The sequence below is a fragment of the Rhinolophus sinicus genome, linkage group LG04 (assembly GCF_036562045.2).
Source record: "Rhinolophus sinicus isolate RSC01 linkage group LG04, ASM3656204v1, whole genome shotgun sequence".
NCBI classification, from domain to species: Eukaryota; Metazoa; Chordata; class Mammalia; order Chiroptera; family Rhinolophidae; genus Rhinolophus; species Rhinolophus sinicus.
The window spans coordinates 87,266,644-87,293,422 of record NC_133754.1 but is presented as its reverse complement, the minus strand read 5'-3'; the positions used below and the strand labels follow the sequence as shown (position 1 = coordinate 87,293,422).

Genomic DNA, 26,779 nt, shown 5'->3' with positions numbered 1-26,779 from the left:
TTAAGTTATCTGTCTATAATAGATAAGGGCACATCACTCCTATTTAAAAATCTTCAATGACTCTGTACTGATTACAAAATGAAGCCAAAACTCCTTAACACTGGATTCAAAACCCTGCAACTTAACTCCCTAACAAATGTGCTGTGTTATTAACTACCTGTATTCACCAAACCCTCCATATATTCTTGAGTCCTGAAACTTTCCTCTTGTTCCTGAAATTACTTTATCAACTTGACAAAACCCTACTTATCATAGTTACATAACTTTAGAGAAATTACTTAATTATATCTGCCTCTTTTACCACATTTGTAAGATGGAGATGATGACAGTAGCAATCTCACAGGGTTTTTGTAAGCAATAAATGAGTGAACATATGAAAAGTACTTCAAACAGTGCCTAGCATATTTTAAACCTTTAATAAGTACTATTAACAATCATCTTTGTCACTTCTACCACCATCTTTCTCCTTGTAATGCTTATTTCAAATGTTCCTCTCTCAGTGACGTGTTCTGGTTGCCAGAAAGATGTGCTTCCCTAACCTATCACTTTGGTCATTCCTCTATTTCACTTTGTTTTCTTGTTTACACACCATAATGTGTGTTCATGTGATCATGGTATGACAGAGCATAGGCCTTTGACCTGGTTTCAATTTTCAGCTATGGCTCTTATTCATCATTCTGTGACTTTAGTTAGGTTAATTTGTATTACTGAGTTTCAATATCCTTATTTGTAAAGTAAGAGGAAAAACATCTCATAAAGGTGCTGGTAGGATAAAAGAGACTATAGAAATAGATTTAGCATAGTCATAGACAAAGTTCATTCCTTGCACTTTTTTTACCTGCTACTAATGTTGAGGTCTTAGAGGGCAGGGTCTCTATATCTTCTTTATTTTTGAGCCTATAATTCCTGGCACAATTCTGGCTTTAGTGGAATAATCTGTGATTGCTTGTTAAACTTGACAAACATACCTATAACTACAGTACTTTGCCACTTTAACACCCTGGCTTTGAATAACCATAATCAACAGGTGGTAGAAGCTTTTATTTACCTATAATCAATTCCACAATGTCCTGGGGAAAAGCCTTGATGGAAATATATTTTACTTATTTCCCTTTTAATCTTGGCTGTCAGAAAGCATAAAACTAAAATTGGCGTCCGATAGCAACAAATACATTTTTTTTGGTATAATTTTACCTCCTCCTTGTTTTTTATGACATGTATTTATCTTGTATGTCTTTTGCTAAGTAACTTTTCTATCCATTTTGGAAATAGGATAGCATATAACTAAAAAGGTTTCATTTAATTGTTATGATACTTCAGGATAATATCACAAATAAAAAGTTACTTCAGTTACCTTTAAAAGACTCGTTCCTAAGAGCTTAATGTCCTAAAATAAACTAGAGAAATGTGGTTCAGTATTTTTATATGAACTACACTGCCTCTCGAGAAATGTAAGCAAATACGTATTTTCTTTTTCCCAATGATAAATCACACAATTCTGGCACAAACACACAATTCTGGCACAAACACACATATGCATTATGTGTGTATATAAACAAAGATAAGATTATAAAAATACAAACTACAACAAATCAGAAAGAGATCTCATTTGGAACAACAGAAGCCAGATCAATGCTAGAATCAACTCTAGATTTAACGAAATTTACTCATTGTTTTACTCAATGGAAGAGTAACACTTTGCTTTGCTACATTTTGGAGAATTTTCAGATTGCCTAATAAAAATATTTGCCCGAATATATATATAGTAAACACTTAACTGAATCTCATATAATTAACAAATCATCTAAAAATGCATTTGCATTTAAAACTATACTTGATATTCTTCAATACTAAACCTCAAAAGGTGAGCCTGAGAGGCAGTGTGGTTTCATGGAAAGTACACAAGAACTGTCATCAGAAGATCTGTTTTGAACATAGACTCTGACCCTTACAAGCTCTGCAACTTTGAATAAGTCACTTACCCTTTCCCCTGAGGCTCAGTTTCATATTTTGTAAAATGGGGACAATGATACCTAGCCTACCTATTATAAGAAGCAAATGAGATTTTTTAAAAAATGAAAATATTTTATCAAGTTTTTACTGTTTAATAAACACTAATATTTTAAAACAATACTAATAATGATACAGATAAATAAATAAACTATATATGTGATATTTTCTCTAAAGTTAGCATTTTGTTTGGATGATTTAAGCTAAACTTAATTTAACCTTAATCCTATTTCTGAAAACTGCTTATGCACTGTAGAAGTTTAACAACTTAATAAAATATATGCTGACACTTATTAAAAGCCTAAAGAATATATAAGCTGTCTACTTCCATCAACAACAAAATCCCAAATTTAAGCTTCTGCTTTACTTACATTTATGTCCGTATGGTATATGAGGACACATAATGCTGGCAAAATCTGAGGAGAGAAGACAGACAATAAGTAACACCAGAGTTGATAAATATGTCTTTGTAAAAATGAATAACTGTGATACAAAAAACAGTAAATACTATTTGCAGGGCAAGAAAGACAATATTAAATTTGTTTGACTTTCTATTAGGAAAATGAAAATCTGATCAATTCAATCTGAAAAACCAAAAATATTTCAGATGGCCATCAAAATATTCAAACACATCTGACCGAGATTAATGTACCTTAAAGGAAAAACATTTGTTTTCAGTAACCTTCATTATGACATCTAATGTCAAGTGGAAAGAATGGAGATGCTAGTATACAGTGTAGCTGTTTTTAAAAAGCTACTCTTAAAACTGCCATCATCATCTCACCTGCTTAAAGCAAATACAAGTTTTATTTCATAAGCTATTTGAGTCAAATTAGTTTCTGAGCTCAGATTTAGTCAAGAAAATTATACCCAGTATAAAGTTTGCTAAACTCAGGCCTCACAGATCTTTTTTTAAAATTTGGGAGGGAGGGAAGGAGAAAGGGGCGGGGGAATCACACTAGACTTTCCGTAACAGCAAAAGGTAGCAAAAGCTAACAAAAGGTGTCAATTAAAAAGATTCATAGTCAACATTTCTCTATAGTCAAGAGATTAAAGATTACATAGGATTTTTGAAAACTTAAAAATTACTAAAATCCATTTATAAATTAGATATAAATAGAAACGTTTTACTTTGTTTACTTTTACACATTCAAGAACATTAATTTTGTCAGAAATCAAGGGAAATTTCAATGGACTTAATGCAAATTCACTCAAGAACATTTCTAATAAGTACACTAGTTTTATCGTTTATTTATTTTTTACGTGTTAAACCACCAATGCAGTGTTGTAATAAAACTTTGGGATACTTTCTTTTTATGAAAATAGTCATTTAAAAGTCAGAATTAGGATGGACCGACATTCTCTCAGGTGCCATATTTTTGCACAAGAGTCAAAAATTAAATGACACGGTACTTAAAAAATCTCATACCTGCAATGAAATATGTATTATTTCATTCCCTGTACATGAAAATGTAAAGCATAAACATAGGGAAAATATACCATCTGGCCTTTGCCATTCTTCATTTACCTCCTGAACTGTCTCCATAGGCGGTGGGGGGTCCTTATTCCTGCAGAGATTGACAATGACCCATGTGACGTTCCGAAGGAAGGTGATGGGAATGGAGGGATTGATGAAGGACAGAAGAGGTTTGACAACTCCCAGTGATATGACATAATCTCTACATTGAGGACCATCACCTACAGAAATGAAAATTGTATTTAAAAAAAAAATTACATTCAGGATGAGAAAGTCTGAAATGTATGCAATGGCTCATGTTGGGACACTGATGTGCTATGTTTCCTCACCAAGAGTCAAGGGCATTGAGTGTTGCTGTTTTCTCCAGACTTTGATTTTGGGGGAACATAAATTTAACCTACCAATCCTGATAGCAAATTGCATATCTGTTTCAAAGAGGTACCGTTTTAAGGAAGTAGGTACTATTAGAGGTACCATTTAAGTTATGAGGCAAGAAGATAGTCAACCCACATTAAAATTAGAGGAAACATAGTGTGTAATGGCTATGCCAATGCAGGAAAAAAGTTAATTAAGATTCTTAATTGGAGTCTTTTCAAACCTAAACGCCACTTACCTATAATGTTTCCTAAAGCCCATACTGCTTGTTCGCAAACATTCTGATGGGGTGAATGGAGAAGTCTCAGAAAAAGAGGTACGGCATCTATAATACAGAAAAGCTGGTATTTAGACTGCAAAATGTTGAAGAGTTTATAGACTGAAGCCTAAATAAGCTGATAAAATACACAGAACCTGAATGAACAAATGGGGCAAACACTTTTACCCTAAAAATAGTCAATTTTAGTTATTATATTCCCTTAGTAATATTCGAGTAAAACACCTAGTAACAGTATATAAAAATTGTTATTTATCATTAAAAGAAAACAGCAGCAATTTTTCCTATAATGCACTTAAAAAAAAAAAAAAAAGAGTTCCTACCCAAACACATAACCTTAGAATATAATACTTTAGTCAATGTGATACCAACTGCTGATACGGGATTAACTAAAGAACTAATTATTCCTATATATCAGGCCTACTGTATATTTTTTAAAAATAATTTATCATTAAAATCCTACTCTTTACATAATTTATATATTAACCCAAATTCTAAAACACTGGTATTATACTCATTCTGGGTAGAAAACTTAGCATAAACCAGATCACTGTTTCTTAAATTTTAGTCAGTTGTATACTACCTCCAGGATTTTTTGCTGTATCTCTGCGCTATCTGTATTATTTACTTAACAGCTTTATTGGGATGTAATTTACATACAATATAATTTATCTAAGTGTACAATTCAATGGTTTTTAGTATTTATACTAAAAAGAGCTATTATGTAGCTATCACCTCAATCTAATTTTACATCATTTCCATCACCCCCAAAAGAAATCTTATACCAATAGCAGTCCTACTGCCCACTCCCCCAGCCCTAGGCAACCATTTAATCTGCTTTCTGTCTCTACAGATTTTCTTATTCTGCACAATTTCATATAGATAAAATTGTATAATGTGTTTTTTTATGTGTTTGGCTTCTTTCACTTAGCATAAGGTTTTTAAGGTTTACCCATGTTATAGCATGTATCCATATTAAATTTTTTTTTTTTTTTTACTGCTGAATAGTATTCAATTTTGTACCACATTTTGTTTACCACTAATCATCTAATGGCTATTGGGTTATTTCCATTTTGGGGCCATTATGAGTAATGCGGCTGCAAACATTTGTATTCAAGTCTTTGTGTGAACATGTTTTCCTATCTCTTGGTTCCATCTAGTATTGGAACTGCTGGGTCTATGATTAACCTTTAGATAAACTGTTTTTTCCAAAGAGGCTGTACCATTTTATATTCCTGCCCGCAATGTATGAGGGTTTCAACTAACTCATATATATAATTTAACCAATTTTTCACCTCTATAAATAGAAGACCAGTACCACTTTCCACAAATAGAAGATAACCAAAACATTAAAAATGAAAACAAAACACTGTTATTAAATTATACCTGCTAGTCTCTATTGAAAATCTGTTCCCTTTGTTACAACTAACATCTAACTGGAAGCTGTCCCCTCGACGTTATTGAAATATCTAAAAAGAAAACTGAAAGAACAGTAGTCTCACTACCTCAGTGTAATTATTGCTACACCACACACTACCTAAATCATCTTAAGCACCACCTAAAGTCAGCTTAGTACTTGGTAACATCTAGTTTTTTTCCAGAGCTTTTGTCAGTTTGGTGAACACGATAATGACAGTTATCGCATCTTGCAGTAAGCATAATTTAAAATTTTATATATATATATATATAAAATAAAATAAAATAAAAAATAAAATTATATATATATAATATATATAATTATATATTAAAAATATATATTATATATTATATATATATAATATATATATATATTATTATGTTACAAGCTAAAAGGCATAAGCTACTCAGCACTGTGGAGGTATCAGAAACAGAAATTTAAAAACCTGTTATTAGGAGATGGTCTCTACCCAAAAAGATAGAACTATTCACTTTCTAGTAACCACAATTAAGATCATTTGATGACAAGTTAATGATACCTATGGAAAAGATATCAACCATCAAAAATATAACATTCACCAGTTTAAAAATGTTACAAGATAAAATTTAGTCTTTACAATAAAACTCTACTTCCTTGCCTTTATTAAAAAAAAAGTCCGGTGAGTAAGGAAGCTATTTTACTTACTAGACTGTACAACAGCTTGAGTCTGTGCAGAAGTTCCTGATGCTATATTAGTTAATGCCCAAGCAGCTTCAAACTGTAATGAAGGACTGTAAAAAACAATAAAAAGGAATTTTTAGGCACACTAACTCCCACATAAATATATGACCTGCAGATCGATATGGTTATCGTTTACCTTGCCCTTGAATTTTACCTTGTTATGTACAACTGCCTGTTGGATATCTCCACCTGAATGTTTCACTGGCTCCCAAAGTCAGTCAATGTAAACCTACTTCTTTATGTCCACTGATAGTTATAACATTTAGCTGGTCATTATTTTCCTTGACTCCTTCCTCTCCCACAAACATCTAATCAATAAGTCATATCAATTTTACCTCCTAAATATTCCTTATATTGAAGCATCACTGTAATATCACTCTGCTAACTGAGGCCCTCATCATCTCATTTGACTCACTGCCACAGCCTCTATAGACTGATCTTCACACTGGGACCCCATTTGACCCCACTATACCATCTACTTTACGTACTGGAGATACTATAAGGCTGCATAATTTTGCTGGAAGGATGAAACATTATAATTTGGAATAGTGATGGAAGGCCTCATAAAGAAATTAAATACTGAACTAGCTTTTCAAAGATGGATAAAGAAAGGAAGGTACTGACAGCTGGATATACAAATAAAAGTAGCATGGGTATATGGACGACCAGGAATAGATCAAGAGAGCTGAAGCCAAGAAGGCATGAAAAACATAACAGGGGAAGAAATTGGAAGGGACAGTCATCTAAAAGAGTGTGTTGGTGGAGTGGGGGTGTAGGCGACACAAATCCCAAGCTTCAGAACTTGCAGTTTATTCTACAGCCATACTAAATATAGAGTGCTACTGAAAAGGGGAATGAAGAAAATAATGTTGGAAGCCATGGGATGCAGAACGAATAAAATATTGTCAAAGGCTGATATAGGAGAGACCTGTTAAGTGGGAATTATCTACAATAAGATAGATAGCTAAGAAAAATATAAATTCCTTTAAACAGAATACCAAGGTGGGAGGAGGTGGTAGTGTGCAAAAACTAAAGTGAACCAAAGGTTAGGGATTTAGAACAAACTCTATATACTGCACAAAAGAGTGAGGTTGTAAGCATAAATGTCACAGATACAGCAAACAGTGAGCTTAAAGAGCTGGAACAGATGAGAAAATCAAGTAGCAGACAATAACTACATAATGAATTTTGGCAAAAGGCAGGGAACTGAGAAGTAGCAGAAGCAGAGGAGTAGTAAAAGAACAGTAAGATTAAAGATGATGAGACAGTATATACTGTCCCAGACTGAAAGGAGAAAGGATTATTAAATCAGACTATATGGTTTGGCAAAATACTGGAAATGAGGGCCTTAAATAAGAAAACAGAAAGATATAAAAAAAAAAATCACAAAGCCAGGTAAAGTCGTCCAAGACATCATTTGAAAAGAGAGAGAAGACATAGAAAAAATAATGAGTGCAAGAAGTAAACAATAAATGAACATTTATTATACGCTTGATATTGTTAGTGTTTTGTATATTTTATGTCCATTCCTCACAACCCCTTAGTTTTCATTTTTTTTAATTCAATAAATTTTAGTTTTCCAAATGTTCTCAGAAAGAATTATCGGAAGCATCCTCTAGTAATAAAACACAGTTGGATAATCCATTTACCCCAAATGAACTAGCTGTGTGTGTTGTGAGGTAGCATCTTCTGTGGAGATGATACCCTAAATGCATAAGTATTCCCTCTTCACAAGAAGAGAGGAAATAACAAGAATGGACAGAGAATCAATCACCTTTCATTATTTCATCAGCCATTGGTGTTTTCATAGCATTTTAAATGCCTGATTTCAGTTTTACAACAACACCGATATTTATTCTGAAAGGCAATCCTATCTTCCAAGTAGTGGATATTAACAACTTCCAACATGACCTCTAGGAATAATTTGCAGTTCTGAATCCATGTTTTAGCAAAGCATTTCCAGCAGACTGTGTAGGATTTATTCCTATTCCATCATTGGTAATAAATGCACTTGTTGCTGCAGAAACTAAATTATTCTGCCACAAATTTTACGAGTAATGTGAAAGGTGTATTTTTGGGAACACTGAGTACTTTGTATGGTAGCCGTGGGTCTGACATCAGTGTGACCTTAAAAGAAACCTACAATAAGGTGGGGCCGGTCTGGATAGAGACCCCATGCCGATTCTGTCCAGTAGCCCCACTTCCTGTGTGGTGCCCAGGACCGCTCCCACCACCTAATTTTTATAGATGAGGGTATCTGAGGCTCAAAAGCCCCTTGGGTTTTGGTCAACAGCAAACCCTGGATCTAAACCAAGGTCTATCTGGCTGCACAGCCTATGGTCTTTTATAACACAACTTCCCATGACAAATCCATAAAGTCATATAGAAACCACTGAAAATTTTCTATTTTTGCTTTGGGTAGTAGTTACACAGGTCTGTATATTTTTTACCATTCCTTTCTGTATATATGCTATATTTCACAGATACACCCTCACAAGTGAGTCTATGCCAAAAACTGGAAAAGTAAAAGAAAAAAAAGATGAAAAGAATGAGAAGCGGATCAAGAACAAAAAGGGGGCCTTAAAGGTAGATGGAGAATAGAATTTTTTTTAAAAAGCCGAAATAAAATTTATTTTTACTTAAATAAATCTTGTTATAGAAACTATACATAACAGTATTAAAAAAAAGTGTTTAGGGCTTTTAGAAGGGTGGTTGTGACACACAATGGAAAACCCTTAGGGGCAACATTTATATACCATTATTTCTATCTATCTAGTCAACTAACAATTCCTTAGACGACATTTTGCAAAATAACCCAAATTTTAGTCTACATGCTCTAAAATGCAAAACCAGCCTTTTTTCTAAAGATTTTTAGAATTCAAACTTACATTCTCTCCAGTGAACTCAGATTAATGAGCATATAGGAGTAGCTCTAAACACTAACGGAAATGGGGCGAGTACCTCTAAAGACACCAAGTGGTATTTTTTTTCCTTTCTATTCTGAAAAAGTATAACTTGCCCTCTTATTTTTAATTTACCACAAATAAAAAGCATGAAACTGAACAATTAATCATGGTTGAAGTTCTGTTAAAGACTTCGCAGATCAGTGGATGAGCTGGAATATATATGGCCATGGTAAGAAAGAGCTACTCAGTTCTGGAAACCATTCATGTTGACTCAGTCATGAGGTTAATCTATATATAGACCAAAGCAAAGAGTAACTCAAACACAATTTGGGTTCTTTTAAAATATTACTGAAAAAAACACTAACAAATAAATACTGCAACTATTTAAGGTAAGTTAGACTAGACAATAAACAGAAGCTACAACGTTCCTAGAAAATACACACACTTCATAAACTAAAAAGAGAAGCACTTTAGTCTTATTGAATATGATCACAGAATAAGAAAATTACATAAAATGAATAACAAATTAAAAACATAATAAATGCAAAACCAAACTGAACTCATTGGTTAAATAAGAATCCTGAATTTTCAGTTAACTTAAAAAAAAGTGAACAGGTAATCAAATTCATACTTACTTATCATCCCTTTCTAGACATTTGACTAGAATTGGTAAAATCCCAGATTTTATTAGGTCATCAATTGGTGGGTTTCTGTCACTGGATAACAGCTTTCTAGAAAGAGAAATATTAGAAGTTGTAATAATTTTCAAACTATGAATAGAAATAACAATGTACTACTTCTAGACTATCAGCTAAGACACCATAGGTGTGACATAATTTCTCTGGACAAATTAGTATTTACCTTGCAGCTTGGACAGCGCTCAACTGGACCACTGGGTTATCACTTGTAGCATTCTGCAACACCAAATGTAAATTTCAGAAATTAAAAAAATAAATAAATTTCAAAATATTTTAAAATGAGAATATTAAATTAATAACATACCTGCAATATAGCTTCTAGTGTTACATTTTGCTTAAAAAGAAAAAAAGAGAGTTCAGCAAAGAGTTTATTAGCAAAATTACATTTATTAAATAATTTACTAAAGTTAAAAATTAATACACCTTAATTGTCATTGTACAATTGATCTTAAAAATGAAGTTTTCTAGTTATTACAAAAATTATTTTAAAAACACTTTATAAGAACAAGGTAACTTACTGATTTAAAATCAGCATCAACATCTGAATCTTCTAAACTTTCCTCTTGGGGAACATTCCTTTTTTTCAGTAAGTGTTCATCTCTTTTATTCTGAAAGGCAACCAATAGTTAAGAAGTCATGAAGGGTGCTGATAATGAAAAATCAATTAAAATTATTTCAACTTTATCAGGCAATTGCGAAACAAATATTGAATCTCTACATAAAGATAATGTAAATTAAATTTGCATATTGAAACCAATGACATTCACATTCTGGATCTAGTAACAAAATTAACAAGTTGTAGTCAGCTTTCTCGTTTTCTCGCGCGCGCTCTCTCTCTCTCTCTCTCTGTCACACACACACACACACACACACACACACACACACACACACAACTTATTAAGCACCAACTGTTTTGACCAATACTATGTTTCCCAATCTTTAGTGAAGATTTAAATTTGGGGATGCATTATTATTATAAAAGTCTAGCAAATATACTTCAACTAGTATGCTAGCTTTCATCTACTTACTGCTAATGGCTGCCTGAAGCAATTTATTAGGAAGTCAGCTTACTGGGAAAGAGTTCAGTGCACCATGTTACAGTTTGTACGCTTGTTGGGACTACGGGGAATGGGAATTCACTAGCATAAATGCCACCTATTTACCATAATCCCAGATTTAAACTCGATATCTGTCTTTTATAAACATGAATTCTTTACTAGCAAATACATTTCTACATTTTATGGGATTTCAACTGTTTGTAATGGCAACCTGTACCATTTCACATAATATATAACTAGGTTAAATCATTAATTTTCCCTAAATTTTTAGTTTCTCTACAGAATTAACCCGAGATAAATTAGATAAAGATTGAGTAAATGATTTCTAAAATGCTCTCAACTTAAAATTCCAAAGGTTATACTATCTAGTCTTCAATACAAGATTATAATAGAAGTTATCAGAGAGGCATTAATACTGATGTTAAAATGCAGATCAAATCGAAAGTTAAAACTGGAAATATATCTCTATCTGAAACTTACTGGATTATCTGCATGACATCTACTTTTGAGCTAGTATAAGTCAGCATGTTTAAACAAACTGATGCTTATACATATGCTAATCATTAGATTACCAACTTCCACTTATATGACAGCATACTTCTTTAGTAACTACTCAAATAATCAACTCTATATTATTTCTAAATCAACAGATCTCACAAATATTAAATTCCATACATTGATATTTTATAGTCTCAAGTGGCTTCTCACAAAACTTATTAATTTACAGTGAGGAAAACTTGGCAGACAGCATCTGAACTAGTGACAAAGGTTATGATCATGAGTAAAGGACAAATCACCACTGTGTGCCTTCCAGTCTGATGCACTGAGAAAACACCACCACTCTGTGGTATTTCTGACCAAAATAACCACCACCACCACCACCACCACCACCACCTGAGAAAAGTCAGACAAACCCAAACCTGCCATTCTACAACAAAAATTCAGAAATGTCGTCATAAAAGATAAAGACTGAGGAACTACTGGTATGAAGGACACTAAAGGAACATGAAAACTACCATGTCTAATCCTGGATTGGGTCTTGGATTTACCACATTCTCTAAGCTCCCTTCCCACTTGAGAAAAGAACAGGATACCTTTTATAGATGCTGAGTTTATTGTAGTACAGACTCTAGGATGGTGAAAATCTCTAGGCTGTCAAGTCAAGGGACAGTTTAAGTTACTGCTTTTCATGAATCCTCCTTTATTAATCAAATTACCAGAAACTTTCCCAGGGATGATCTTTCATTGGCTTGTACATATTTTTTGTTAAAGTATGTATAGTATGGTTTTCATGCCCTAGGATATTTTGGCCCATGTTAGGATGTTTTTAATTCAGATGTGGAGGTTGTTACTTAAGTTTTAAAAAAAACAATTTACTAAGAAACTGATAACTCTAAACTTGTATATGTCTGCTAACATATGCCCAAGTATGTATAAAACAAAAACTACAAGTATACATACGTGAAACAAAATTACAAAGAGAAATCAGTCAAAGACCCATCATTGTCAATAATAAATGAATAAATGAAGTTAAATACTTCAGCTACCACAGAACTATTAGATCCTGAGGTAGATCACAATTTTTAAACATTAGATCACACTGCATTTCTTTTGATCATATATTTTGTCAGAGTGAAATAAACATTTTTTCTTTCGATTTTTTTGTGTTTTTCTTCCCCCAAATGACTACTGAATTGTTTGGACCTAACTACTTGATCAGAAACTGTTAAGTATTTCCTTTGGCCTATGTTGTAGAGTGAGAAACTTTGGTATAAAGCAAATGTCAGGTAATTTCAGAGTGGTGTACAGATTGTGTTCTCTGATCATAATAAGATTAAATTTGAAATCAGTGGATAAGTCACAAAAACCTCATAATTATGAAAAAACTAAAGCACTTTAAAGTAATTTGGGCATCAAAGAAATCCTAGTGGAAGTTAGGAATACTAGAAATGAACAATAGGAAAAATATTACATGTCAGAACATGTGGAATACAGTTAAAAGTGTTACTTCACAAGAAGAATTTATAGCAAGTAGAGAGAATAATAAAAATTTAAAAGGCATATTTATATGTAGCATGTTTTAAAATATTAGTGTATCACTAAGTTTTTGCTGTATAATAAACCACTACAAAACTAAATGGCTTAACACAATGGCCATTTTATTCAGCTAATAATTCTGTTTGTTGGCAAAGTGGTTCTTCTAGTTTGGGCCAATTCAACTGGTCTCTTGGGCTCCCTCATTCATCTCTGGTCAGCTGGCGGATTAGTTGGTGACTAGATGGTCTAAGATGGTCTCACGTTTCTCGCTGTTGGCGGGGACTGTAGTTGTCCGCCACATAGCCTCATCCTCCAGCAGGCTAGCTCAGGTTCGCATGGTGGTTTTAGAATTATAAGAGCAGCAAAATAGGACATGCTTGGATGTGTAAGCACTTTTCAAGTCCATTTGCTCAATGTCCCATTGCCAAAGCAAGTCACACAGCCATGCCTAGAATCCGTGTACGACCAGACTACCCAGAAGTGTGGATATAGGAAGGAGAATTATAGATATTTTTGGAAACAGTGCACCACAATTTAAATATGAGCAATTTTATGCCTATTAAATTTGAAAACTTAGGTGAAATGGGAAATTTCTTAGTGGAAAAAATAAAAATAATTTACCCAGTTACCTTAAGAAATGAAAAACATGAATAAATCCAAAAATAATGAAAGAGATTATATCAATAGCTAAAAATTTAACCTCTCCCACCCTCTGAAAAAAGGTAAACTTACAAATGGAACTCCAGCAAACATTCAAAGAATAGATAATTTAGCCTCATTAAATAATTTCAGAGAAGGTAAAGAGAGAATATTCCACAATTCATTTTATGAGGCTAGCAAAATTATGACTCCAACAACCAGACCAAGATAGCATGAGAAAGATGCTTATAAGCCAGTTTCACTTATGAACATAGGTGAAAAAAAAGTTCTGCGTAAATAAAATATATTTTTTTAATTCCAAAAAAGATATATTCCAGAACTTGAAAAACTGTTCAACATTGCAGAGTTCTAAGTTTAACATTAGAAAGTCAACTAGCACATTTACAGATGAAAGGGGTAAATTATATATACATTTCAATAGAAGCACAATTTAATACAATTAAACACCTATGTGTGGCTTAAAAAGGTGAAAGAAAAAAATCTAGCAAATTAGAAATAAAACAGCTTCCTTACCAGAAAAGGCCAGCAAACATATAATGATAAAATGCTATCCCCAGATTGGGCATATATGAGGCTTTAAATGTTATGCTTTATATTGTTTTTATGCCTGAAATAACTGAGGTAGTAGGAGGAAAGATTCCTAAATGGTCTTTGAAAGTTTGATTATTTGGGCTCTGAAAAAGTTAGAGGAAAATAGAGTGGGATTAGGGTTAGAATAATTTTTGTTCTGTTTATCTGTTGATAGATAAACTTTACTGAAACTTTTTTAAGGTAGGAAAGATAATATTTATTTAGAACAAAGAATTACAACAAATTATGGAAGAAATCATGCAGCTACAAATTTGTAATTTTTAAAAGCTAACAAATAGCATAAACATCACAAAATCCAGAAAAGAAACATATTTGCTATTTTCTTAAACACTTCTGTAATATTTTTTCTCTTTCAAGCTGAATATGTTTTGATCACCTCTTTATATGACAACAATTTTGTATCATTTTCCATAACAAGAATAGAGAGATAATTTAGTGTTACCTCTAGCATATTAGATCTGAGTTTTTTGTTAATTGATAATTTAGATAAACTTCTGATTTAGCAATCCCTTTTTAGTAATGTCATGGTCATTTTGAGAATTGTTTTCAGAGTTGGAAGCAACCTGTATCAAATTTTTGTCCTATATAAACTGTAACATTTTAGGCAATTTCAAACTTTCTAGTTCCCTGATTAACCTTAAATACTCCTTTCGTTGAGGACACTCACTGATGACAGTGGATGGTAGGTATACCTTACACACGGAAGGCCAGCAATAACTTAACTATACACAGAAGAATATCACATAAATATATTCTACTAAACTTAAATGTTCCCAACTGGATTTCTTCTGGCTGGATTCCAAATGCCTCTAAACACAAGGGAAAGTGTGACAAAGGAGAAATCGAAAGAAAGTGGGTTTTAAGTGATTGCAGTAAAAAAAATTATTTTGCAAATTTTACAAAAACATACGATCATGGAAACCAATTGTTGGGCACCCTCCTTGATCCATGGAAGAGTCCCAGGGAGTGGAGGGGCCCTAAAGATTAAGCTTTAGTTCCGTGATGGTATCACCTCTTCGTGAAGTGCAGAAGGAACGCAAAGCAAAAACCTGGGCAGGGAGTGTGTGGGGGGTGGGGTGGGGGAGGGGATTGCAATTCTAAATAGGATGCTCTGAGTGGCGGGAGTAAACAGCTGAAGGCGATGGAGCGAGCCCTGTTGCTATCTGGGAGGACTGCATTCTAGAATCCAGACCAAGTAACTACTGGAAAAGCCCAGGGGAGCGTGCCTCGCTGGGAAAAGCAAGGAGACCTGTGTAACTAGAGGATGCGGAGGCTGGGGATTAGAGAGGGAGGTCTGTGCTCTTCGTCACACAGTAAATCAGTGGCAGAGCAGGGACTGGGATTCAGATTTCCGCTGGGTGGTGTGGACAGGCAGATGGCTGAACTCAGTAAGGCCCTCGACATACCGGTTTCTGTTGGTTGGTTTTATGACCCTTTCCCTAACTCGAGGGCTTCCCCCAGACGCAAATCCACTTAACCGCCCAATTCCAAACTCTGCTGCACCGGTGGGTCCCAGGACTCCTCCAGGACCTCACTCCACAGCTGACCTGCTCCAGCCTTAACCTCCAAAGTCGGGAGGCGCCTTTTCTCAGTGCTTTCTCATTGCATGGGACCAAGTTTCAACTGCCAGTAAGTTTAGTCTTTTGAGGCCAGAACGTTTAAAGACATTTCACACCACGGGCAAACCGCCGACACCTAAATCCAACATGAGAACCCCCCACCCCCACCGCCACCCCCACCCCGTATGCAAATTTCCCCTCATAGGAAGTCAGCCAGAGGAAGTTGTCAGCCATATTTTGGGTGGCATTCTTCTGGTTTCTCTTTGCCCATCCTTTAGCATGCCGAGCTAGTTCATGTCCTTATTTTTGAATTTACGCAAGTACTACAGAGTCACCTTCCCTTGTAAAGCCTCTATTTGAAGAGGGAAGAAAAATTTAGGTGTTAGTCGTTTTCGCCCTTCCTAACGTTGGCTGCCTGAAACTTCTAAAATGGACAAAATTCCAAGAGATGTTAAAAATTACCATATAATAAAATTTGAAATTAACTGTTAGAAATCGCAAAGTACGATGCATATTTTTTTTTTAATTTGAAACAATTTCAACATGCAGTTTGAAATTCAAAGTGGCAAGAATAGCACAGAAAAACTCTATCCACCCTAACTCAGTCCCCAGCTTCCTTAATGGTTAGCATTTTCCTTATTTGCCTTATTCTCTCTCTCTAATTTACACACACACACACACACACACATTTTTTAGAACCAGTTAAGTTGCAGGTATGATGCCCATTACCCTTAATACATCAGTTCGTGTTTCATAAAAACATATACTTTGTTACCACCTTATCTGCAAACACACACGATCCATTTCTGAAGTTACTTTAAAAATCCACATTAAGATATTATCCATGTATGTATTTAATCCTTTTTAGATCTTGTTTTCTGAACCACATGAGATTGCCACTTTGTAGTTCAAAAAGGTTAATTATAGCCAATTTCTTATGACTCAACCTAATATTTGAGTTAATAAATTCTGTTATAAATCTCTACATAATGTTCTTTTTCATTCCCAAGTTTCTTTCCATCTTTGAAAAGGCTTACAATTCTATACTAAATTTGTGGAACAGATCAGCAGTCACGTCTTAAATACGTTATGAAAAGGATAATTATTTATTAGCCCCATTTCAAACTTAAAATAAATGTTTTTATTTAACAATACCCTCCTTGTCTAAAATCCTTATCTAATTTTAGCTCTAGTAATATTAAAATGTTTATTTTACAGGTGACTAAATGGGGACATAGAAAACCTGCTAAATTAAATTATATACCTAGGAAATATGTCAGGATTTACACCTAGATTGTGGCTACAGAGACTGTTTCTTATTCTGCTGTTTGCTTTTTTTTTGGGAAGTAGTCCAACTCTGGTTGCACCTTAATGAGGTAGGAAAAAATGCTCTCAAGAGAGACCTTCCCCTCAATAGTAACATTTATGAAATGACACTACTGCTGGGTGGTTATATGGACATTCATCCACGAATTTCAGATGTTATATTTGTATTTGGGGCACTCTGCTCAGTGTGGAATACTTTGATTTTAAAATAATAATAATAATAAAAAAATTACTGGTTCATCCATCATGTAAAACTCTGACAACCTCACACATATTATTATTTTTTCCTGCAAGATCACTTAAGCGATCTTATCAAATTGCTGTTTTGGATAAAAATTTACTAATTCTGTTTTTTTTTAATTGAAATTTTTATTTAGATAATTGTAAATTTGCATACAGTTGTAAGAAATAATGCAGAGATCCCTTGAACACTTTCCTCAGGTTACCGCAACGGTAACATCTTTCAAAACTATAGTATGGTCAGTCATGTGCTGAATGACGACATTTTGGTCAATATGGACCACATATGCAAAAGTCGTCCCATAAGATGATAATAGAGCTAAAAAATTCCTATCGCCAAGTGACATCGTAGGTGTCGTAATGCAACGCATGTTTGTGGTGATGCTGGTGTAAACAAATTTACTGTGCTGCCAACTGTATAAAAGTATAGCACATACAATTATGTATAATACATAATACTTGATAATGATAAAAAAAGACTTACTGGATTATATATTTACTATGCTATACTTTTTATGGTTATTTTAGAGTGTACTATATCTACTTATAAGAAAAGCTTGCTGTAAAACAGTATGCTTTGTTACTCATGCAGCAGCCTAATACATCTCATGTTTACAATGTCTCTTGATTGCATCATTTTCTCCAGTGCTTGATTTAATCTCGTGTTGTGTACAGTAACATGCTATATAGGATTGTAGCCTAGGAGCAATAGGCTCTACCATATAGCTTAGGTGTGTAGTTGGTTAAACCATTTAGATTTCTGTAACTACATTCTACAATATTTGCACAATGATGAAATTGTTTAACAACACATTTCTCAGAACCTACTGCCATTAAGTGGCGCATGACTATGTAATATCACAATGAGAACATTGATATTGATACAATCCACTGATATTATTCAGATATACCATCTTACTTGTATTTATTGTATTTGTGTTTATGTGTATTAAGGTCTATAAAATTTTACTATGTATTTATGTATCCACCATCATAACCAAGATACTGAACAGTGCCAAAGAGAAGATACCCTTCTATTGCCTTTTTATAAGCAAAACCACCTCCCTCTCACCTCCATGCCCCCATATTTAACCCCTAGCAACCACTAATTCAGTCCTCCATTTCTAAAAATTTATCATTTCAAAAATGTTATATAAATGGAATCATATACAGTATATATCTTTTTGTATTTTATTTTTCAATTGGTTGACACACAACATTAGCTTCAGGTGTACAACATAGTTATTAGACATTTATATAACTTACAAAGTGATCATCCAGGTAAGTCTAATATCCATCTGACACTACACATAGTTACTGCAATATTACTGCAACATTATTAGGCTATACTTTACATCCCCATGACTATTTTGTTAACTACCAGTTTTTAATTCTTAATCCCTTCACTTTTTTTACCCACTCCCAGAAATCCCATTCCAGCTGGCAACCATCAAAATGATCTCTATATCTATGAGTTTCTTCCTGCTTTGTTTACTTTGATCTTTAGATCCCAAATATAAGTGAAATCATATGGCATTTGTCTTCCTCTGTCTCAGTTACTCCACTCAGCACAATACCGTCTAGGTCCATCCATAGTGTTGCACAGAGCAAGATTTCCTTCTTTTTTATGGCTCAGCAATATTCCATTGTATATACAGAGGGTGCCAAAAAACAGTATACACATTTTAAGAAAGGGAAAAACTGTATTAAAATTGTAATACTCAATAAAAACCGGTAACAAAAGATGAATACAAGTCATGTGTATACATTTTTTTGGCACCCCCCAGTATGTACCATCTCCTCTTTATCCATTCATCCATTGATGGACACCTAGGTTGCCTCCATATCTTGGCCATTGTAAATAATGTTGCAATGAACATAAGGCTGCACATATCCCTTTGAAGTAGTGTTTTGTAGTTAGTGCCATTTTATTATTCAGGTTTTTTATCGTTTTTTTCCTGCTTCTTAAAGAAGTACCCTTAACATTTCTGGTAATAGTGGTTTGGTGGTTATGAATTCCTTGAGCTTTTTCTTGTCTGGGAAGCTCTTTATCTCTCCTTCAATTATAAATGATAGCTTTGCTGGGTAGAGTAATCCATAGCTCCTTGCTTTTCATTACTTTGGTAGTGCCAATCTTTAGTGCAAAGTTTTTGTTGAGAAATCAGCTGACAAGTCTTGTGGGAGCTCCCTGGTAGGTAACTAACTGCTTTTATCTTGTTGCTTTTAAGATTCTCTCTCTTTAAGCATTGGCATTTTAATTATGAGGTGCTTTGGTGTGGGCCTTTTTTGGGTTCATCTTGTTGGGACTCTGCGTTTCTTAGGCTTATAGGTCTATTTTCTTCGCAAGATTAGGGGAATTTTCTGTCATTATTTCTTCAAATAGATTCCTAACACCTTGCTCAGTATCTTCTCCTTCTGGTACCCCTATGATGCAAGTTGGTATGCTTGATGTTGACCCAGAGTCTCCTTAAACTATCCTTTTTTTTTTTTTAAATTCTTTTTGCTGTTCTGTTTGGGTGTTTTCTGCTACCTTGACTTCTAAATCTCAGATTCTATTCTCTGCTTCATCTAATCTACTGTTGATTTCCTCTAACGTATTCTTTACTTCAGTTATAGTATTCTTAATTTCTGACTGGTTCTTTTTTATGTTTTCTATCTCTGTTTTTCTTTCCTATCTCTTTGCTAAAGTTCTCACTGAGTCCATATACTCTTCCCCTAACTTCATTGAGCATCCTTATAAACCAGTGTTTTGTACTCTGCATCCGGTAGATTGCTTGTTTCGATTTTTTAGTTGTTTTTCCGGAGCTTTGTTCTGTTCTTTCATTTAGGACTTGTTTGTCTCCCCATTTTGGATGCCTCTCTGTGTTTGTTTCGATGTATTAGGTAGGGCTACTACATCTCCTGGTTTTAGTAGAGTGGTCTAATGTAGACGGTGTCCTGTGCAGCCCAGGGGCATAGTCTGCCCGGTCACTTGAGCCGTGTGCTGCAGGTGTGCCCCTTGTGTGGGTTGTCTGTGCTCTCCTGTTGTAGTTGAGCCTTGGTTGCTATGTACACATCAATGGGAGGGGATGACCCTCCAGCTGATTGTTTTTGAGGATTGGCCATAACTTTAATGGAGGAGCTGTTGTGCAGGGGCTGACCCTATGGAGCAGGATTCACTTTAGCAGGGCTCTGGTGCCTTCCCAGTCTGTCTTTGGGTGTGTCATATGCTGAGGTTACCTGGTGGTGCTCTCACACAGTTCAAACCTGGTCATGGCACATGGTGGCCCTGGGTTCTCCTGTGAGGCATCCCACCACAGGCTAAACTGCAGCTTGTGCCTTACCCAGCTCCACCTGGCATGAGCCACAAAGCAATTCACAGATGGCAGCCACCCCCATTGGGCTTGGAGGTGCCTGAGAGAGGCCAAGCCACAAACCAAGGCCTGCTGCCACTAGTGCCAGACTTCTGGCTGCTTAACAAGAGGTACAGGGCAAATTGAGGCCAGAATCTGCTTGCTTGGGATGTTTGTGAACCTTTAAGAGATTTTAGTAAAGTCCGCAGCATGAGCCATGGCAGGCCATTTGTATGGAAAAGCCACTGGAAGTGAGTTGGGTGGGTCTCAGGTAATCACCAGGGCGGGACAAACAGTGTCAGCCAGGTTGATATAGACTCAAATATGGTGGCCGCCTGGGTTTGCAAACTTGGTTGGGGGAGGCTTCAACAAAGAAATAATGGATCCTGTCAACACTTCTGTCTGGGAGAAAGCTGCCCGTCCAACCCTCATCCTGAAGCCAGACAATTCAATTCCTACCCACATGTTCCTGGCACCTTTTGAGCTGCTGTCTCAGAGCTGGCGTTCAGAGCGAGTCCATCAGAGTAAGTCCGTGCATGGGCCCTTTAAGGGGAACGCCAGGGACTCCAGCTGCCCTGTCTCACCCAGCCACAATCTCCACTGGTTTTCACAGCCATAAGGTGTAGGACTTCTCTTCCCAGTATTGGAACCCTGGGCTGGGGAGACTGATGTGGGGCTGGGACCCCTCGCTCCCCAGGCAGTAACTCCGCAGCTGAGATATCCCTCCAGATTTTTAACCTCCCAATTTTCACGCGTGTGTGGGACCAGCCTGTTTGACATCACTGCCCCTCCTACCACTCTCAAAGTGGCTTCTTCCGTGTGTTCTTAGTTGTAGGACTTTTATTCAGCTAGACTTCAGGCAATTCTCAATGATGGTTGCTTTGTAGTTTAGTTGTACTTCTGATGTGGTTGTGAGAGGATGCAAGCACAGCGTTTACCTACTTCACCATCTTGATTGGAAATCCGATGCTTAATTGGTTTTAATTTTTATTTCCCTGATTGGCATGAATAATCATCATCATCATGATTTCCATCTACATAACCAGTACAATGAAATTCTCTTCATATCTTCTGCCCATTTTCTAATTCGGATTTTTTTTTTTTTAAATATCGAACTTTAAGAGTTCATTATATAGTAAGTCCTCTCTTAATGTAATCAATAGGTTCTGCAACTCTAAATGAGCCAACATATAACTAAACCAATTTTACCACTGGCTAATTGATATAAACAAGACTTAAGTTCCTAAGGCATCTCATCGATATTATAATAAAACAATGTTGAATGAAATGGACATTGAACAAAATGACACTAACAAAACCGATGTTTTTGGGGATCTGCTATATTTGCCAGATACTAGTCCTATATTGGATATGTGGTTTTTGTCCAGTTTCAAGTTTGTCTTTTCACCTTCTTCGCATGGGCTTTCAGAGCAAAACATTTTCAATTTGTTAAGGTCCAATTTTCCTTTTATGAACTACACTTTCTTAGTCAAGTCTAAAAAAAAAAAAAAACTCTTTGCTGGGCTTTAGATACTGAAGATTTGCTTCCATTTTTTTTTTCTAAATATTTTACAGTTTCATGCTTTACATTTAGTCTAGGATGCATTTTGTGTGTTTTTTAATTAGGTGTGAGATTTAGGTTGAGGTTTTTTGTTTTTGTTTTTGCCTGGGGATGTCCAATTATTCTAGTACCATTTATTGAAAAGGCTATCCTTCCTCCATTGAATTAGTTCTGCACTTTTGCCAGAAATCAATTAGGTCTATTTGTGTAGGTTTACTTCTAGGTTCTATTTTCTGTTCTACAGAGCTGTATGAATACCATGCAGTATTCATTACTGTAGCTTTTCTATAAGCCTTAATACTGGGTAGTGCAGCTGCTCTTATTTTATTTTGTCAGGCTTTCTTTAGCTCTTCTAGAGCCTATGACTATCTATATATATTTGAGAATTAGCTTGTCTATGTCTACAAAATATCCTGGTGCGATTTTGATAGGAAACGCATTAAACCAACAGATCAATTTGAGAATCAGCATCTTTACTAAGTTGAATCTGCCAATTCATGACCATAGTATATGTCTCTCCATTTACTTAAGTCTCACTCGATTTCTTTCATCAGCATCATAGTATTCAGCATATAAATCCTGTACATGTTTTGTTAATGTATACCAAAGTACAGTGATACCTTTTTTCGAACATAATCCGTTCTGGAAGACCATTAGAGTTCTGAAATGTTCGAAAACTGAGGCATGGTTTCCCCATAGAAAGTAATGCAAAATGGATTAATCCATTCCAGACCTTTAAAATCAACCCCTAAAACTGCAAATTTAGCATGAATTTTACTATCTAATGATACCATAGGATCCATATAATTTATGGCATTCATAAACCAAAATGTTCGTCAACAGAGACGTTAGAAAACCGAGGTACCACTGTATTTTATTTTCTTTGGAGTCATTATAAATGGCACTATGCTTTTAATTTTGGTGTCTTCATGTTCACTGTTAGTATATATAAGTGACTGACTTTTATGTGTTGACCTTGTATTCTGTGGTCTCACTGAAGTCACTTACTAGTTAAAGGAGCTTTTTTGTAGATTCTTGGGATTTTCTAGATAGAAAATCATATTATCTGCAAACAGGGACAGTTTTATATCTTCTTTTCCAAACTACATGCCTTTTATTTCTTTTTCTTGACTTATGGCACTGGCTAGAACTTCCAGTACTACATTAAATAAGAGCAGTGAGAATGGACAACCTTGCCTTGTTCCTGGATCTTAGGGTGAAAGCATTCAGTGTTTTACCATTAAGTATGATGTTAGCTATGGGTTTCTGCAGATGGTGTTTATCAACTTGAGGTAATTCCCCTTTATTTCTAACTTGTTGAGAGTTTTATCAGGAATGGATGTTAGATTTTGTCAAATGCTTTTTTTGCATCAACTGATATAATCACTTTTTTTTTCTTGTTAATATGGGGAATTTACGCTATTTTAAAAATGAGACATTTTACTAAAAAGTCAAACAACTAAATCAAGTGCCAGATCTTATCAGTCAAGTGGGACATTTTGGTGGTGGTTTTCTTTACGTAGGAACTAAATGTCCCCCAGATCTAATGACAGTAAAGTCCTATGGCATATATGATTGATCAATCATCAACAGAAAGTTTTATCAAATTTAATATAATGAGCCTAAAAGTAAACAATAAAGTTAAAAATGCCATTGACAGGTTTTGGACTGATTTTCAACTTATGAGGCATTATTTACTTAACATTTACATTGAATGGCATTACAGCATAATGCTTAAGACCTTAGCTCTGCCATTTATCAGCTGTGTGATTTTAGGCAAGTTATTTAATTCCCATGTAACTGCACAACGTAAGATAAAACAGAAATACTAACTTCTATGTAAGTGTTAATGCGTAAGGGCTTAATTAAGAAAGTAAGAACTCAAAGAAGTAAAAGAAAACAAAACAGGTCAAACAAAAAAAAGTTTGAGGCCAGTAAAACAGTATATATTAACAACTAGATCTTACCCTCAATTTGATAAGCGTTATTCAAAGTATGGTTCTTGGACTGACTAAAAGTCCTCAGAACTATTTGTTACAGGTCTGCTACAAGATAAGGAGCTTGAGCCAGAAATCAACTGTAAAACTAAACACACTGTTTAGTTCCTTTTTTTTCTTTACTTATTTAGGCAGAAAGACTTTCTTGGTAAAGGAAGCAGTGCCTTGTCTAATATTTTGATGCAAGTCCCCTAATTTGTCACAGATCAGGAATTTTGAGTATGTATTTTTCTTAAAACCTCAATAAATGATTTAAATATAAGCAAAATTTAAGATAACATAATTCAGTTTAATTCCTGAATATTGACATTTAATGAGTACCAACGATATGTTCAGAATTTGATTAGTCATTTTGGGATAGGCTGGGAAACTTGAGAGTATTTCGGGTGGGAGGTGGGTGAGAATGTGGTTATTACCTTTCGAAGCTTACAAGCTAATAGAAATGGGTAAGCTCACCTATGAAACTTTGGGGATTAGCTTTATTTTCTTGTATTTTCAAGAATCTCAGTGTCAGTAATAACACTGTGATTTTCTCCTCAATGGAGATAGAGAAATAGCAAGGCTAGAATTAGAGACAGACACTCTGACGATAAAGAGTGAAGGAATCCTCTCTTGAAATGCTCTCCAAACCTCTGTAGAATCGTATCAAAATCAATTAAGCTTTGTCTGAAGTTTAAGCTTTGTTTCAGGAAGGGTTCACTTTCTGCTGCTTACTCAAGGAATTCTGAAATATGAAATAAGAGATTATTTCATATTTGAAATAATGAAATATGAAATAAATATGAGATTTCTTTAGTTAATTTCATTTTTGGTCCTACAAGGATGTTCAGGAATTATTTGTGTTAATTGGAAAGGAAACGATGTTATCCAGAAGACAAGAAAAGAGATAAGACATCTCTCTAAGGTGCCCAAAGTGCATACTAAAAAAGATATGCTCTGACAAGCAAGAAGTTTTAATTCTACAAATTAAATACAGAATACAGACTAACTATAGAAGGAGGAACACATAACGAAATGTAAACATAAGTGAATAGCTTAAATTTATAAGCATATTATTAGAAGGGCTAAAAACTTTAAAACAAGAGGAGGATTCTGACTAATACCAGGGCCAATATAAAAGTTTTATAGTTGCCTTCCAATCACGAGAAGTTAAGGCCCATATCTGGGGATAAAAGATGATGTAAGGTTAACAGATGACTAAATAATTACTTAATTCCAATTTTATTCTTATTGCCGTTATTAAAGAGAATGATACATGATCAATGAAAAACCAGACACAAAAGGTACACCCCATTCTACTTATATAAAGTTCAAAATACACAAAATGATTCACAGTGTTAGAAACCAGGGTAACAGTTACCTTTGGGGGAAAGTAGTAACTGCAAGGGGCCTTGGGATACAGGTAGTGTTCTCTTTCTTGATTCAGGAACTGGTTATACAGATGTGCTTACTTTGTGAAATTCATCAAGCTGTACACTTAAGATGTGTTGACATTTTTGTATGTATGTTACATGTTAATAAAAAATTAAAAAGACAAAAAAGCCAAGTCCAACGTGTTGACATTGGCAAGGAGCTCACCTTATTCACTTTATTAGGCTTAGTTCACTTCTCTGGTCCAAATGACCAAACGATATCAAAAAACTTGAAAATGTGATTGCCAAATCACTGTTATTAATCTGTAAGTATCCATGAAAAAGAAGTTGAAAGAACAACTGGAATTAGCAAATATGTTTTCAAATTTAATTAAAAGTGGAATGGAAAATGGGTACAGGAAAATGGATTTCAGGATCCACACTATACCAATGAATAACATCATTAACGGGCATCAATTCTGACACAAAGTGGGCATTATATAAATACTTATCAAATAAATAAATGCACAGATTGATTTAAGTGTAGTGACTCACTGAGAAGAGTGTACTCTCAGAATCAAAACCTTCCTTCTCTCTAAAACTGAAAAGTTTCAAAATTATAATTTAATATAGGAGTTTAGGCGTGAATTAGATCAAGAAAAAGATCTAATCTTAGACAAAAACAAAGATTTGAAAATAAATTTCAATTTTATTTTTAAAAACATACATGCATGTAGAGATAATTAATTACGTGATTTTCTTGATTGGCAATTAAAATATGTGCTTCAAATAAAATGTGCGTGCATGAAAACAAAATCTGATGAAGGTAACTCTAAACTCCAAAAATAATGGAAAAAAAATATAATAAATTTTAACAGCAGTTGCATTTAATTGGTAAGATATTGGTAAGATTATTCTTTTATTTATTTTTCTAAAATATCTTTAGCAGGTATGTACAACTACATGAGGAAGGTAGAGGAATCCTGTCCAGCATACAGCCCACAGAAAGAAAATATTAAGAAAAAAACGAAAGAGTATCTAACTTCAACCGGACGTTGTGAAGAATATCGATGATGGTGGTTAAAGTACTTTTACACCGTACCTAGGACCTCAATAAATAAAAGTATATAAATAAACTACTTATATATTATAAATTACTTAATAATATATTTTTATGCTGTGTGGT

The 26,779-nt window shown here is 34.5% G+C and overlaps 1 protein-coding gene and 1 pseudogene across 2 annotated transcripts in view; both read right to left on the bottom strand.

The window, feature by feature from the left end:
• The window catches only part of KPNA3 (karyopherin subunit alpha 3), a 100,717-nt gene that overhangs the window by 20,702 nt on the left and 53,236 nt on the right, over positions 1 to 26,779 (bottom strand). For both annotated transcript variants that reach the window (XM_074329927.1, XM_074329928.1), the window contains exons 3-10: positions 10,399 to 10,488; positions 10,185 to 10,214; positions 10,044 to 10,096; positions 9,818 to 9,913; positions 6,241 to 6,326; positions 4,101 to 4,187; positions 3,539 to 3,708; positions 2,382 to 2,426 (exon numbers count right to left, since the gene is read on the bottom strand). In XM_074329927.1, the coding sequence (XP_074186028.1) occupies positions 2,382 to 2,426; positions 3,539 to 3,708; positions 4,101 to 4,187; positions 6,241 to 6,326; positions 9,818 to 9,913; positions 10,044 to 10,096; positions 10,185 to 10,214; positions 10,399 to 10,488 (657 nt within the window). The remainder of the gene's footprint in view (positions 1 to 2,381; positions 2,427 to 3,538; positions 3,709 to 4,100; positions 4,188 to 6,240; positions 6,327 to 9,817; positions 9,914 to 10,043; positions 10,097 to 10,184; positions 10,215 to 10,398; positions 10,489 to 26,779) is intronic.
• Positions 8,168 to 9,447, bottom strand: LOC141571228 (ubiquitin-fold modifier 1 pseudogene; annotated as a pseudogene).